The following is a 16,243-nucleotide window of genomic DNA, read 5'->3' on the forward strand; positions in this document are numbered from 1 at the left end:
CGGGAGAGCAGGATGGCCGCCTCTGCCCCGGCTTTCTCCTTGAGCTCAGGACTCGGCGGGGAGCCCTTGCGTTCCTGTAAGGTCACCCCATGGGCTTCTTTCTTTCTTTGCTTCTTTTAAGCAACAGACACCCTTGAGGTCCTGGTTGATTTTCACAGAGAAACAGAGGATTCTTTGAGTTAAAAGATGGAACATAATAAGTTTTCTGAATTTTAAGGAAAATAAAGGCCAAGATTTCCATAGCTAGCGATCCAGGAGAAAAAAAAAACACACACACACACACCGGGCAAACAGAAACGAAGCCATTCTCCGGTGCCCACAGGCCACCTTCCTCCCCCAAGGCCCTGCGCTTGGCAGAGGGAAAAACAAGGCACCTCGCGTGTGGCCCCTTCGTGGCCCCGCCCCGGTGGGACCTGCCGGCAGCGCTGGCAGCTCCGGCCACCTGGGCAGGTTGGCGACAAGCTCCCGGACCTGTGGCCGCGCCGCGCCGGGGTCCCCTCCCCCCGCCGGCACCCCCTTCCCGCCGGGGCCCCCTGCCCAGCCCCCTCCCCTCCCCGCGGCCACGGCCCGAGCATGCGCCGTGCGCCACGGGAGGCGGGTGGGAGCGGCGCGCATCACTCGGGTCCCCTTCCTGCACCGCGCCGCCACTTGCCGGTTGCTAAGCAGTTGTCGTTGTTTCTGTGGCGATTGCAGAGGCTGTTGCTAACAGGAGAAGCCCCGCTAAGCCGCAGCATCTCCCCTTTCGGAGCCGCTCTCCGCTCTTTGCATTTAAAAAGAAAACTAGGCTGCTCAGCTCACTGGTCCTCCCCCACCCTGCCCCAGTAGCCGTGTGATTGGGGAAGCATGGACTAAATCCCGGTCCTCCCGCCCAGTGGACTCCGGTGGCCCCAAACTCCCGGGCAGATCGCATCTGCCCCTGTGCCTGTGTGCACCCTGAACAGGAAATCATGACTACAGCCAAGGAGCCAAATGCTTCGGGGAAATCCATGCAACAGCAGGAGCAGGTAATGCTGCTTTCCGGAGTGTGCCCGCGTCTCGGTGTGCGTGTGCGTGTGAGGGAGTCGGGGGGGATTGTGCCTCTTGAATGATTTTGTATTTGCACCACTGTAGCCCCCTGAGCCACGGAGCTGGCCCCTGAGATAAAGTGCCGAGCGTGTGCGCTGGGGGCTGCCTCTCTCCTCTCCCCCGCTTCTGTTTTTGAGCGATCCCTGGTCCATCAATAATGCATGCGCCCAGGGGACATCTGGAGAGGTAAACTTGATGTGTAGGGACCTGAGGACAAAGGCCACTCTCAGAGTTGCCAAATTTAGCATGTCAGTTGTGAAGGTTGCCAACTATAATACTTTGTAATCTGGGGGTGGGGAGGGGGTGATGGAGGAAGTGGCTAGTGCCAACCCCCCTCCCCCCAGATAATTCAGCTTATTCTGACTCTCCAGCAGGACTTTGCTTTGGTTCTAACACAAGTCAAAAGAAGACATATGAGCTCTGTTTAAAGGACTCTTTCTGGATACCTGTGTCTCTTTTTCCTGCTTTTTCCCCAGTATCTCTGAAGGTACTAACAAATCTCTGCTGTTCATCCTGGCATTTAGAGAATTCAGACTCTCCCAGCCAGAAAAGCCAGCGGAGGCACAGTTAGGATCAAGAGGGGCCTCAGCTGAGAAGTAGCGGGTCTTAAAGGGCTGACACAGGTGTTCAGGACTGCATTGGTGTCCCCATCTAGCAGCGGACCACCACGGCTCACCCTGCCCTGAAGAGGCCCAGCATCTGCAGAGGCTCAGGAAGTAAAGGGGAACCAGCAATCTGTTATATTGTAATTCCCTTCTCAAAAGATCTTGAAGGTTCTTATCTTTTAATCACTGCTTAGTTCTCCTCTGGCAGATCGTTAAAACAGATCCTGGGAGACACCAGTAGATTATCAAAGCAGCTCGCTCAGGCTTGGTAAACCAACAGCGGAGCTGATTTTCCCTGTTTATTTTAGGGGTGTTAGCTTTCACTTGCTAGGATTGGGGCGAAGAAAGGGGATCCGTCTAAAGCTCAGGAAGGCAAAGAGCCTCTTTGGGGACACTGCGACCAGCCCGTCATCAACTCTTCAGAGACCTTGTGAAGACAACTTCGGATCTGTATTTACTGCAAGCTGCGTACTTGTGGTCATTTCCTCAAATCCCATTTTTCCATTAAAAATGAGACCATCTTATTAGTTGCATCATCATCCTCATCATCTAAAGAACTTAAGTACAGTTTGATTTCTTCCGGGAAGGAGATTTTGTAAATATGGAAATCTAGGAATTCTTGTATGCAGTGGGCGAGCTTGTATGAGGGTTAACGCTCGGTGTAGCATGAACGCAGAGGTTCGCAAGAGGCAAGCCAGGCCCTTCTCTTCCAGGATATTTGTTCAATAAAGAAATAGGTCCACCCTGAATTAACATCTGTGACTGACTGGGCTTCCTTTTATTACAGATCTCCTCCTCACTAGCTATAAAATAAACATGCCCTGGGCTTACAGGCTCCAGCAAGGGCTTAGGTAGCATCTCGGACCATGGGACAATAATTATGGAGAGACGACTTTGCTGTTCATAGGTCTAAACCCAAGTGCGGGCACTCAGAAGCCCAGGCTATGTTATGTAGAAGAAGGTCCATGGCTTCTGTTCAGTTTTGCTCTCATCTTGCCTGATACCCTCACATGCCAGCATACGGGAAATAGCTAACTAGGGTGTGGGTTTTGGAGGAGGTGTAAGCTCTTGTTTGATTTTATACTTTTTGATCATGGTTAATCCCTTATACTTGAACGTGCTGGAATCATGGAAGACTTCAGCTGGCATAACCTGAGAACCAGAGGTGGCTGTGGATTCGGGTAGCAGGTAGGGCGTCCAGAAGAAGCAGTCCCCTCCCAGGCACTTGGGAGGGCCCTCTCCTCTCTTCTCAGAGTGACATCATCTTGACCCTGAGGAATGCACAGAGCAGCCCACAGTCCAATAAAGAGAAGGTCGACAGCAGGGCTAGAGGAGGAGAAGCAAACTGGGCTGGAGGGCAGAGGTCTCACATCGAACATAAATATACCTTTAGGGGACATTGGCTAAAATTGTAACTGCTCTGAACACAAAGAGGGAAATGGAATATTTAGTTCATGAAGACTATCTTCTTCCATTGTCAGTTTTCAAAAGATATTTAAACTATTTATGTGCTCAGGCTACAAAGCTCTTAATGAATCTTTTAATTCTTCGTATCAGTTTTTTCCTTGTTATTAACGCAGGGGATGGCCCCTTATCCAGGCTGGGAGGAATCTGCTCCACGTTTTTGTAGGAGAAAGAGATAGATGCTGGTTTGTGGCTTGGTTTGGTTGTTAGGTTGGGGATCATTTGCTTGTACTAACCAGCTTCGTGGCTGCCTTCAAATCACCAAGCCTCATGTCTTGGTTGAAACCCTTAGCATTACCGAGGACTTGGATTTACTGTAGCATGATACGTATTTCCAACAGTCTTAAAAATTTTGGTGGTGTTGCAGTAGACGACCACTTAGTTCTTAGCAGGCTAACACAGGCACGGTGCAGTTTCTCATCTGCCTTGGTAGTTGGGAACCAAGGCACGTGGGTGGCAGCTGGAAATAACTTTTGTATGCCGAGGATTACTGCAGATTAATGAAAAAAGTCTAGGAAATGACATAAAACCTATTGACTTTACCTATTAATTAGAGATTGCCAAGTTTTTCCAACTTGTTTTCTAAAAATGTACTGAGAATAGATGAATATGTGGAAAGAGTTGTTTTTCTTAAGGGTACTGTATGAACATGTTGGAATAAAGTGGAGAATAGACTTCTAGAAGACTGTTTCTCCTTCTCTTTGGAGATGATAAAAATTATTTTTAAATGAAGTATGAAAGCCCAGAGAGGTTTGGAAACAATATATTTTTTAAGCTGAAGGAATTAAATCCGTCCTTTGGCTCTGAAGCCAATCAGATGTTACAGAGGCTTGTCGGTGAGAACAGAATCCGCCCTGGCCTGCACCCCGCTGCACCATGTGCCCAGAGGTCAGCCTCGGAGGTGAAGTAGAAAAAGCTGAGGCCAATTCGGTTTAAATTTAGTGTGTTCTTGCAAACAGACTAGATCCTTCCTTAGAGAACCAAATTGAGGGATTTTTTCCCCTTAAAAATAAGTAAAAACACATGTATTTTAAACTATACTGTACTCATTTCAAATGACTTAAAATTGAAAAGTGGTCGTCAGCGATGCTGTTAAGAGGCAGAGGAGAAAGAAGGCTTCATTCTCCATGTTTCCAGTCAGCCATGGCACATTGTTTCTCAAATATTGAACAGGGATGAGTGGCAGATTCTGTATCTGTGTGTATGTGGATATGTACACACACACACACACACACACACACACACACACACACACAGAGGCAGGCCTCATGCATCACAGAGTTGGAAAAGTGCATCACGTGATCTGTTCTACCCTCTTTCGCTCAGGAGTCTCACAAATAAATGAGAATATGCCTTTTCTTTAAAGGTCTTCAAGAAAGTCTCTTTTCATATAGAAATATTCTGTGTTCTGTGGGCTAACTTGTATCTTTTGCTGTATGTTAAGTTCAGTCACCTCTGTAACTTCCCTCAATCTGAAAACCAGTGGGTCTGATAGTCCTACTAGATGTAACGATTATCTTTTGTTGCTTCTCAGTTTTCTCTGATCTGCACAAGTCCTAATATACAGCCCCAATGTGTCTCTTCTCCTATTAAATGATGGGCCTCAGGACCTAGTGTTGACTGATATGTTAAATTATTTATCTGATAGTTATTAATCTGATAATTAACTTCATAATGATAATGCCATTACAGAAGAGTTTTCTAACGTGAAGAGAATTTTACAAACAGCTCTAAAGTGAACATGAAAATGCATGGAGCTGAGGCTTCTGAAAGAGGGTAGGCCTTCCCAAGGGTACATAGGTGATGACTTCTGACATTCCTTGTCCAGTACTCTTTGCACGAGATCCTGTTGCTTCTTTCAGTAGTAAAATTAGATACGGAAACAGAGGATCTGGCTTGGACAGTCATGAGAGTTAAATTTTTTATGTAACTATGGTAAGGGAATCTTACCAAAAGAAGGAAAAGGGGAAGAGGGGAAAGGAGGAGGAAAGGGGGAAGGGGAGGGTGAGGAAGAGGAAGAAGAAGAAGAACCAGAGAAACAAGATTCAGTATGAGGAAGTGCAAACATGACGTATAGAGAGGTGGTCCTTTTATGACTCAAAAAGTGGCAGTGGCTGCAGTCATTGTACTAGTGTAAATCAAATTCTGTTCTGCCCATGAACTGACTTATCTAAGACTCTCTGGATGAAAAGGGAACTTGAAGGAACTGGACAAAGAATAGGGATGCCAGGTTCTTAAGATTGTCTCAAAATACCTCTAGGACTTGTGAACTTCCAGAGCAGGGAGAAAGAGAGAAGCACTTTGGCTGCAAAATGGGTTGATGTGTGAAGGATTTGGGGGGAGAACTCAGAAGCCCTGGGTATCCTAGCAAGAGCAGGTTCAGAACGAAAGCTTAGTGCCTGGGTTTGCCAGGGTGGCTCCTGGAGCTGAGGGACCAGGGCAAAAGCAGTGTGACATCTCTGAGGAGAGGAAAGGCGGGCTGGTGTGGTGCTTTTCTCAGAGGAGGGATGTTTAGTCTCATCACCAGAGAGAAGAATATAGCAATGAGGCAGACACTAGCCTGAAGCCATAATCTGTGTGCTCTGGTGTCTACAGGTAGTTCCCAGTATTCTAGGATGCAAGTTACATGCTATATTAAAAGAAGCTCAAAAAGATATTGCTGCAATTTATGTCAAAGAGTGTTCTTGCCTATGTTTCTCTCTGAGCTTTATAATATCTGGTCTTACATTTAGGTCTTTAATCCACTTTGAGTTTATTTTTGTAAATAGTGTTAGAGAATGTTCTAATTTCATTCTTTTACATGTAGCTGTCCAGTTTTTCCAGCACCACTTATTGAAGAGACTGTCTTTTCTCCAGTGTATAATCTGGCCTCCTTTGTGGTAGATTAATCGACCACAGGTGCATAGGTTAATTTCTGGGCTTTCTATCCTGTTCCATTGATCTATATTTCTGTTTTCGTGCCAGTACCATACTGTTTGGATTACTGTAGGTTTGTAGTGTAGTCTTGAAGTCAGGGAGCCTGATTCCACCAGCTCCGTTTTTCTTTCTCAAGATTGCTTTGGCTATTCGGGGTCTTTTGTTTTGCATACAAATATAAGGTTTTTTTGTTCTAGTTCTGTGAAAAATGCCATTGGTAACTTGATAGGGATTGCACTGAATCTGTAGATTGCCATGGGTTGTATAGTTATCTTAACAATATTGATTCTTCCAATCCAAGAACGTGATACATCTCTCCATCTGTTTGTGTCATCTTCGATTTCTTTCATCAGCGTCTTATAGTTTTTGGGGTACAGGTCTTTTGCCTCCTTAGGTAGGTTTATTCCTAAGGTATTTTATTCTCTTTGATGCGATGGTAAATGGGAGCGTTCCCTTAATTTCTTTTTCTGATCTTTCATTGTCAGCGTACAGAAATGCAACAGATCTCTGTGCGTTAATTTTGTAGCCTGCAACCTTACCAGATTCATGGATGAGCTCTAGGAGTGTTCTGGTCACTTAAGGGACTAAACGAAAGCCCCAGCAACCCCAGACCGGCTGTATCCACAGCTCAGATTCAAAACAAATGGAAAGCAGCTGACTTTTCTTTCTGAAAAAATGCTTCCTCTCTGCATGGAGCACATTTCATTGTGTTGTACTGACATTCCACTGAACTTGGTCCTGCCCTTCATCTTCCGTCCTGGAGTTGCCACGGAAAGCTTCGGCCGGACCTTACAGTGCTCCACAGAGAAAACCTGGGGGACTTAGAGGGTTGGAGAATGCTTTCCATTGACCTTCAGCAAAACAGCTTCAGCTCTGGCAGGCCTGTGAAAAATGCCAAGACGCTAACCTCTTGCAGGAAAGAACAGTCACCACGTTTCCGGCTCGTTGGGAATCGTGGCTTCATTATCTCTTAGGCAAATGAGCCGTGCCTGTGTTCGGCATTAACTGATTCGCTTTTGGTTTTGCAGTAGACATCTTTCACCCTCTCTCACTGAGAAAGAGAAGACAGAATGAGTCTGATGATCGAGTCCTGAAAATTGAGGACAAGAATATAATTGGGGGAAGAAGCAAATCTCTAGACGCTTTTAAAGATCAAGGGTGGTTTGAAAATATCAGACAGGGCTTCCCTGGTGGCGCAGTGGTTGAGAGTCCGCCTGCCGATGCGGAGGACGCGGGATCGTGCCCCGGTCCGGGAAGATCCCACATGCCGCGGAGCGGCTGGGCCCGTGAGCCATGGCCGCTGAGCCTGCGCGTCCGGAGCCTGTGCTCCGCAACGGGAGAGGCCACAACAGTGAGAGGCCCGTGTACCGCAAAAAATAATAATAATAATAAAATTAAAATATCAGACAAGTGGAAGGTGTATATTCTTGTTTCAGGCATCGTTTGGAAACCCGGAATGTACTAAAATGTTTTTATTTCGAATTTGGGTTTGGAAACCTTGTGGCCTTAAAAGCATGGGAGGAGATAACCGTGGGACTGGGTGGAATTTCGGCCTAACTCCCGTTTATTGTAATTCTTCATGAGACTGACATTCCCAGGTCCTTCCTGACCTAGTACCCTGTGTTTCTCAAAGTGGGGAAATAAATGAAAGAGAGGAGGGGGTGAGGGGGTGGAAAAGATTTTTAAAAATAGCCCAGGGAAAGTGATTAAGTCCACGAAGTTTCTTCTCTGTCCTCCTCCCCCATCTGCCATTTACTTTTCAGACCTCTTTACTGTCGTGCCCCCGATAGGCTCTTTAATCGCCTCTGGTACCTATAGAGTACCAATGTAGCCGACTCTTTTTATCAAACCTGCACATGTGCTGTATTCCACCTGGCCTCGCTAAATGCCTGAGACAAAGGCAATCACCGAAAAACGTATAAAGTTGGTAATTTTAACAATAGCAGTGTGGATATTTAAAATAGATGACCAACAGAGACCTACTGTATAGCACAGGGAACTCTGCTCTTTATTCTGTAATAACCTAAATGGGAAAAGCATTTGAAAAAGAATAGATACATGTATATGTATAACGGAATCACTTTGCTGTACACCCGAGACGAACACAACATTGTGAATCGACTACACTCCAAATAAAATAAGAATTAAAAAAATTTAATAACAGCTGTTGGTGGTGAAACTGAATTGAATTATTAATGGTTGAAATTTCTGGCACAAAGTTATGGCAGAGTTGATGCAAGAAAAAATATGGTGTTTAGTCACAACCATTCATGGAAAATTAAGGACAGGTCATGGTGAGGACCGTCTTGGCACCCCTTAGACCACTGTCGGGTTGTGTGCATCTTATCAGTGCTGTGAATTCTGCATTTATATTGGAGTAGGTCCTGCATCATCAGACAAGGACCAGATAGCAGATACTGCTGCTGTGTTCAGCTTCCAATTCCAGGAGGATTTTATGGTAATAGAATTGAAATTTGCAGCAATCGCTTCTTGGGGAGAATGGCCGTAAGCACAGACATTGAGTCAGTGCCATTGGCCCGCATCCATAGTGGTGCCTGTCTGTTTTTACCGGCGGTGGCTGGAATCTGGAATGCAGCCCTCCACCAGCAACTTTACAAACACATCAGTGATAGAATAAAGTCTTGATAATAGAATTTTCTATGACAGTGTATATATTATTCCCTTACTAGTATCTGATCAATTTTTAGAGAGATTTATCTTCTCCTGCTAGATCTCAGGAAAAACTGTTTTCCCCCTCGGAAACTGCACGAGACGCTGAGCGTCTTCTCAAGCTGTTAAGTCGTTAGTTTGGAACACATGCTTTTCAAAAATGTGTGTGTGCGCCCATGTGGAGGTGGAGATGAGGGACCCAAAGGCACCAGCGTGGTCTGGGGCGGGAGAGCTCTTTCAAAACACTTTCAGAGGTCAAAATCTGTCTGCTGACACGCTCACGTGATTCCTCTTGAAGATAATGGGCATCCGTGTCCTTGGAAGGATAGAGTCCACCCTTTAGTTTACCCAGTGCAAGATGGTCATCAACCCAAAGAATCTGAAGTGTATCCCCATTTTTTTTCTCTTAGAAATATACAACAGAGATGTCCTTGAATGGTGGTGATGTGTGTGTTAGAATTAATGAAAGAATTTTACTTCTCTATTTTAAAGAAGAGATTTGTATTTTTCTTGTTAGAGTATTTGAGGTTGTGACAGTGTTCATGCAGGGAATTCTAAAATTATGACACTGACTATGTCTCTTAAATTGGATCCCTGGATGGGAGAGGCAAGTAAACATCTTTTTAAATTTTAACAGCTGCCTAATACCCCATCCACTTATTAGACAGCTGTTGGATCAGAGGAAGATTTGTATTTTTTTATTTTCTTAAATTGAAGTGTAGTCGATTTACAATGTTGTGTTAATTTCTGCTGTACGGCAAAGTGGTTCAGTTATACATATGTATACATTCTTTTTTAATATTCTTTTCCATTGTGGTTTATCATAGGATACTGAATATAGTTCCCTGTGCTCTACAGTAGGACCTTGTTGTTTATCCGTTCTGTATATAGTAGCTTATATCTGATAACCCCAATCTCCCACTCGATCCCTCTCCCACCTCCCTCCCTCTTGTCAGCCACAAGTCTGTTCTCTACGTCTGTGAGCCTGCTTCTTAGATAAGTTCATTTGCATCGTATTTGAGATTCCACATATAAGTGATATCCTAGGGTATTTGTCTTTCTCTGCCTGACTTCACTTAGTATGATAGCCTCTGCAGTCGGAGCACAGGCAGAGGAGGAGGAAAGGGCACCTGGATGCAGCAGCTGGAGGTCAGGAGAGCAGAGGGATTCTTGGCTGTACCATCAGAGCCTGAGGGTCGGCTGAGCAGTCCGCCTGGGGAGGTGGAATGTTCTGTGGGGCATGGAGGTGGTTTGGGGAGACAGGACACGCTTACGTGAGGTGGTTTTAAAGCCACAGTGGTCTGGAAAGGACGGGAAGCAGTGAAGGGTTAGTCAGGTTCTGGAACGAAGGGAAGAAACCTGAACTTAACACGACAGAACCCTGCTTAAAAAACCGGATTTGGGGGGAATATATGAAACTGGAAGGGTGACTTGGACATAAAATTATACTTGGTTGGTGAGGGGGGGTCATGTCATCTAGGCGTGTCTTGATAGACTGGAAAGGGCACTGCAAGATTCTGGTTTTCAGAGAGCTAAAGGGGTGTGTGATGTCCCAATAAAATTCAAGTTCACTTAGAAGCAACAAGGTGTTTTAAGGCCTTATGGTACACACACACACACACACACACACACGTGTGTGTGTGTATAGATGGAGAGATAGGTAGATGTCATATTCCTTAAAGTAGACTGAGACATTTTTAGGACTCAGGACAATTAGAATTTCTCGCTCTGATTTTGAAAAGCAAAATAAACCCTCCATTCCTCCAGTACCAAGTCATGTGGTGCCCAGTCAGAGAAGGAGATTAACCAGTGAGAGAACTTCAGCAGGTAAAAACTATTGTGCCTTCAAAACTCATAAAGCCTTAATGCCTCAAATCTCCCTTAATGCATTTCGTGAATGTTATCTGCTCGTTACAAGGACGGGATGGGGGGATGGGGGGTGGCCCCTTCACCGTGACCTTGCCGATAGCCCTGTTTGCCAGGAGCTGGGAGAACATGTGTGCCTTGGCCTGGAAATCGCTGACTTCTGATCGCAGCTCTTCCCCCTCCTAGCTGAGGGACCTTGGGCAAATCTGGTCTGATTCCTCATCTGGAGATAATGCCCATCCCACCCTTGCTCTGAGGAAAGCATTTGTTAAGCACAGAATACTGTTCTTAAAACTGAGATTTCAACGTGCTGTTGAATGAGTACTTACTTTCTTGGCGTAACAATGATATTTGAATGGATCTTCTGATTTTCAGCATTTTTTTTTTGCGGTACGCGGGCCTCTCACCGCTGTGGCCTCTCCCCTTGCGGAGCACAGGCTCCGGACGCGCAGGCTCAGCGGCCATGGCTCACGGGCCCAGCCGCTCCGCAGCACGTGGGATCTTCCCGGACCGGGACACGAACCCGTGTCCCCTGCAGCAGCAGGCGTACTCTCAACCACTGCGCCACCAGGGAAGCCCTGATTTTCAGCATTTGGTGAGGGCTTGTGTGTCTATTCCAAGAGGGATTGTTCTGTGAAATCATAGAATTTTGACTTTTAAGGCATTTTATAGACCATCTTGCCCAGTGATTTTTGGACTTTTGTTTTAGTAACAGAAACCTATTCCCCAAAGAAAATAAGCCAAATCCAACATGTAGAAGAGGTGAAAGCACTGCCCTAGTGACCCTGGGACATGTCATCAGAGCTCCGGAGCAACCTGGAGTACAGCTTACAAACCAGATGCCTAATTCAGCAGTAGGATTTTACACAGGGGGAAATAAGGCTCAGAGAGGTTAAGTAAATTACCGAAATCACACAGCCAACAAGTTGCAGATTCAGAACACAAATCCTTATTTTTTGCTCCAAATCAAGCAATTCCGGGTGACACGTGGTAAAAAATATATATATAATAAAAATTAACACAAAAACTGATATTGGCTGGAAACTGCAAAGGAAATAAAAGAATTTAGTATTGTAGATGCATTAAAAAATCCTTGTCTGCAGATCAGTTGAGAAAAGGTATGTACTTAGGGCAGCAGGGGGTTTACTGCCATTCTTTGTCTTCATGTCCTGTGAGAGACAGAGTTGTTTCTTCTTTTTATTGCACCGTCCCTGGAGGCATTAGGTTTTTCATGGCAACTTTTCATTTTTAATTAGTTATTTAATGAGTTGCTTTTGAAACTAGGGAAAAAATGAGGATATAACAAATGTTTTCCTCCCCAACTTTTAAAAGTAAGCAACAATTAATAAATTCTGCTTGCTTTGAAAGTAGGCAGTAGGTAATTTTCAGTCTCACCTTACACTTGAATAGCTTCGAAGGTAGTAGTTATACAACAGGTGTGGGGAGACGAAAGTCAAAAAAGAGAATTCCCAGCAAAGCACCTGGACACACCAGGTACTTGGCACAGCAGGAGTTCTGACGTTGAAACATCTGGAAATTTTATCAGTTCACAAGCTTGAACTGAACCAACAGTGCGTTGATCACGACCCTTGGATTACAGATCCCCTTTGAGGGTCTGATGAAAGCCATAGATCTGCTCACCAGAAAAAGTACTATAATCTCTTGATTACCTGAGGCTTGCAGAAGCCCTCATGTCTGTCTGTAGACTCCAAGTTGAGTATCTCTGTTCCCTTAATGTGGTTTGTGTCCTGAATTTGTCAGCTGTGTGATTTTGGTGATTTACGTAACCTCTCTGAGCTGTATTTCCTCCTAGCATCTTCTTAAGATATATGGATAGAAATGTGCTCACTGCCCAAACCTTGTGCAGATATTGACTAGGTGGCTGTCACATCTGGGTGCAGTGCTGGGCACAGTGGAGATCCTCACTGCACATAGGAGGGAGTGCGGCTAGGCCGAGGAGTCAGGAAGAAGTGGCTATGACACCCTGAAAGTGGTCGATGAAGGACCTGTGAGCCATGTGGGTGAAGAAAGTTTAAAGAAAGGCAATTGTATAGCTGAAGACCTAAAGTATGTCTTTAATTCGTATTTGAGGAACTGTTAAATGGAAGAACTGTTAGAAGAAGGGATATGATTTGATCTTTTTATTTTCTGGGTTACTCTAACAGGCAAAACTGTGGGATCTATGGATCCCTGGACGGCAGCTTTAGCTGAGGGTCAGCCCGTGCTCTGCAGGTCACGGGTGACTTGCTGGCCGTCTTCTCATCACCAGGACAAACACGATGCCCGTCGGCCTCCAATAGGGGCAAGTTTGATGAAGGGCCCTTCTGCTTGAAGGTCTCAAGACTCTAATGTGAAACCTGTTACACCTTCCCTGACACACAGCTGTGAGCCTCTGACAGACACAAAACATGCCCTGTTCCTTACGTATCTCCAACACCACGCACCATGCCCGTCCTATGAACGTGTGTGCAAAAGAAATCAGTGAAGGAGTGAAGGGTATCGCCCTCTCTAAAGCCCCTGCAGTGAATGGCTCAGAGTTCAGAGGTCTGTGGTTTTGATTCATTCAACAAATAGATTAAATTTTTGGAGCCCTAGGGCAAAATAAAATCCAGCCCCCTGAACGACCAGCTCACCTTGCTGTTCCTGGTGTTTGAAGTGTCACTGCCACGTTTCCTTTTCCCAAATCCCACCTCCACCAGACCTGCCTGAAGCCGTTTCTCCACCACAGAAGCATCAACTCTTTGCCACAGTTACAGACCAGGCATGGACATTCAGTCTTGCGTGACTCATATCTGTAACGTAAGTAAATGTTCTCTCATTTACCAACTGGGTAGATAAACAAGAAAACCAACTGGTGAGAAAAGGCGATGGTGGAAAAATGGACAGTGTGCATCCCCAAAGCCCTTTTAAATGTTCTCTCATTTACCAACTGGGTAGATAGGTAAGAAAACCAACTGGTGAGAAAAGGCGACTGGTGGAAAAATGGACAGTGCGCATCCCCAAAGCCCTTTGCTGTTGTTGAAGCACCGAGTCTTTCTCCTCCATGGAAGCAATTTGCTGAAATGAAAGGATGATAAGATCCAAACTGAACCATCTTCCCCCAGAGGCAGAGAGAGTTGACTTGGACATTTGAGCTGGTCCTCTGAAACCAGCTGGGAAAAGTGCTTTCAGGGAAAAGGAAAGAAAGGAAGTGGATCGAGATGAACAAGAAGAGAAGGTCTGGAACGTTCGCCCTATTTGCCCTCTGTGAGGTGTGATTGCCAGCTTTGTTTAACTTTTTCATGAGGCAGTAGAGGTGCAAGAGTGATTTCCGGCATGAGTAACAGGATGCGATGCTTTCTTAAGAAGAAAGAAATGAAACAGTGAGGCTGTGGTTTATAGAGCCAGGGTGGCGAGGCAGGGATGGTTTAGGAGAAGGGGTACCAGCTTTGGGTTTGAGTTTAAATTCAGTTCTGTCACCAGCTCGGTGGCATCGGACTCTTTGGGTGACCTCAGTTTCTATGCTGAGCAAATGCTAGACAGGTAATAGCTGCAAATACTGTCAGTGTGGTGGTTACGTTATCACACCATGTAAAGGAGTAGAAACATGATGGCGTAATGTGATCTGGGTCCAGGTTTTTACTGTCTGCACGGCCCAAACAGTCTGGCTGTAGGAAGAAGTAACCAAACGGACGCAAAGGTTTACTTCACATAAATGTGTTTGCTGCATTGAATGAAGTAGTCTACGTTTCCTTAACGGCTCTCGTGCTTGAAATTGCATAGATAGTAAGTTGCCCTTGAAGCAGTTAACGTGCAGTCTTCGACTCTATTAAATTCACTTAGGTGTGTGGGTGTGGCTTGAACAGTTATGTTAGGGTACTTGAAACTTAGTTGTGGTTTTTTCGTTGTCAGAAATGTATTTGCAACTTAGTTGTTTATCCAGTTTGGTTCCGTAGTGATGCTGCTATGAACATGGAGATGTTAGCGGCTAATGTACGCAACTTTGCCTGCAAAATCGACTCTGTATTTTAAAGTTATTAAAATCTTACAGTGTAGCCAGGTTTTACGAGTACTGGACTTGGTTTCTGAAGAATTATGGGCCCTTGTAATGAATGGGTATAAGATTAGAATTTTTTATTAGTTTACTTCTATGCTGTTACATCCCTGTTGAAAATTTTAGATTTATGTAATTGTGTTGTCATTGCGTGAATGAGGAAATCATACTTAAAGTAACAGACAGTAATTGAATTCAAGAAAAATACTAAAGGAAATAAAGATCGCTGTGCACCAAAAGGCTGGCTTGTGCCGTTTGTGAAGCTTGAAGAAAATGTTCTCATCAAATGAATACCAAGGAAAGGAAATACTAAATTTATGTGCATTTTTCACTCATCTTAATTATGTGAAAAAAAACTTATAATACCTTTTAATTCTGTAGAAGCTTCTGAGCTGATTCAATGGCTTGAATTTTAGGAGTACACAGAGAAAAATTCTATGAATGTGCCTTGTTGGAGAATCCTCAGTTCTAGCCTCAAATCACATGTTTGTTTGATTTGAAAATATTCACAGAGACTGTGTATTACATAGTTTTATTTAGAAAAGTGTGAGAGGTTTTAAATGATGTAGGACTCAATATTCATCCTCCCTTTCCATGTTTGGGAATGTCAGTTATTTTCTAATATTGTCCCGTAAAGAGGTGTAATGAATTTAAAGATAATGAGAGAGATTTGGGGGGATTCTTAAGCCCCAAACCAATTACATGCGTATCAGCCACACTCTGTCCTGTACTCCTTACATCTCTGCCAACACCCCCGCCCACCCCGATCTCCTGACCACTGGACCAGAAAGCGAGGGATTGCCTCCCTTGAGGCCCTTGAACATGATTTGTACACTGATAAAACTTACTGGAGAGGTAAATCCCTTGACTGATTTTTGTTGAGCAGGTTGAAGTGGCCCCAGTTGAGGCCCATTGCAGCGAAACTAGAACTCACTGGCAGGTAAGTTATACCTGCAATGTGAGGATGGAGAGATGTGTTTCTGTCCCTTTGTTCACAGGAGGTATTATTTTATTTCTTCTCGGGCTGATTAAGTAACAACCCAGTACCACTTGTTCCTAGCCATATTGCAGGGGCATATATGTTAGAGAAAAAAGAAGTGGCTTGAGTGCAGTTGATCATTCCAGAGATACGTTCTTTCGTTGGCAGTTACAGCCACTGATGTGGCAGATGGGAGCATATGCACGCACGTCTGTCCTGCCGTCCATCCGTCCTCTGCTGCCCCTCTGGCTTGGATGGACCTCATTTTGATGTCCTCAGCTGATGTTTACTTGGTTCCCAAGTCTTGCAGCTATAGGGAAGGAGGCTGTCACGTCCGAGGAAATAATATAGTAGAAACTCCCAAGGATCGTCCAAATGCAGTCTCTCTAGAGCACTTGCCATCGTGAATTTCCTCAACAGTCTCACTGATTTTTTGAAACAGAAATTGTACCTGATGATTATCTATTTCATGTAAAATTCCAAAGACTGTTTTGATGTAAGGATTAAAATAAAGCGATCACTCTTTTGCCCTCAAATTGTTTTTGCTCTAGATCAGGTGAAATTTTTATTTCCAAAGACAAAACTCCTGATTTCTCTCTGTATAATTTTAATATCTAGAATAGAGTCATAATGCTGTTGTATATT

General features: G+C 44.7%; 1 protein-coding gene across 5 annotated transcripts in view; it reads left to right on the top strand.

The window, feature by feature from the left end:
* Window positions 1–16,243, top strand: part of DPP6 (dipeptidyl peptidase like 6) — a 1,023,012-nt gene that overhangs the window by 476,667 nt on the left and 530,102 nt on the right. The window contains exon 1 of one of the 5 annotated variants that reach the window (XM_067747536.1): window positions 602–1,004. The exons of the other annotated variants lie outside the window; for them this stretch is intronic. Within the exon in view, the coding sequence (XP_067603637.1) occupies window positions 948–1,004 (57 nt within the window). The 5' untranslated portion in view covers window positions 602–947. Of the gene's footprint in view, window positions 1–601; window positions 1,005–16,243 lie in introns of those variants that run through there. 5 annotated transcript variants of the gene reach the window in all.

This window comes from Pseudorca crassidens, chromosome 8 (genome assembly GCF_039906515.1).
Source record: "Pseudorca crassidens isolate mPseCra1 chromosome 8, mPseCra1.hap1, whole genome shotgun sequence".
NCBI classification, from domain to species: Eukaryota; Metazoa; Chordata; class Mammalia; order Artiodactyla; family Delphinidae; genus Pseudorca; species Pseudorca crassidens.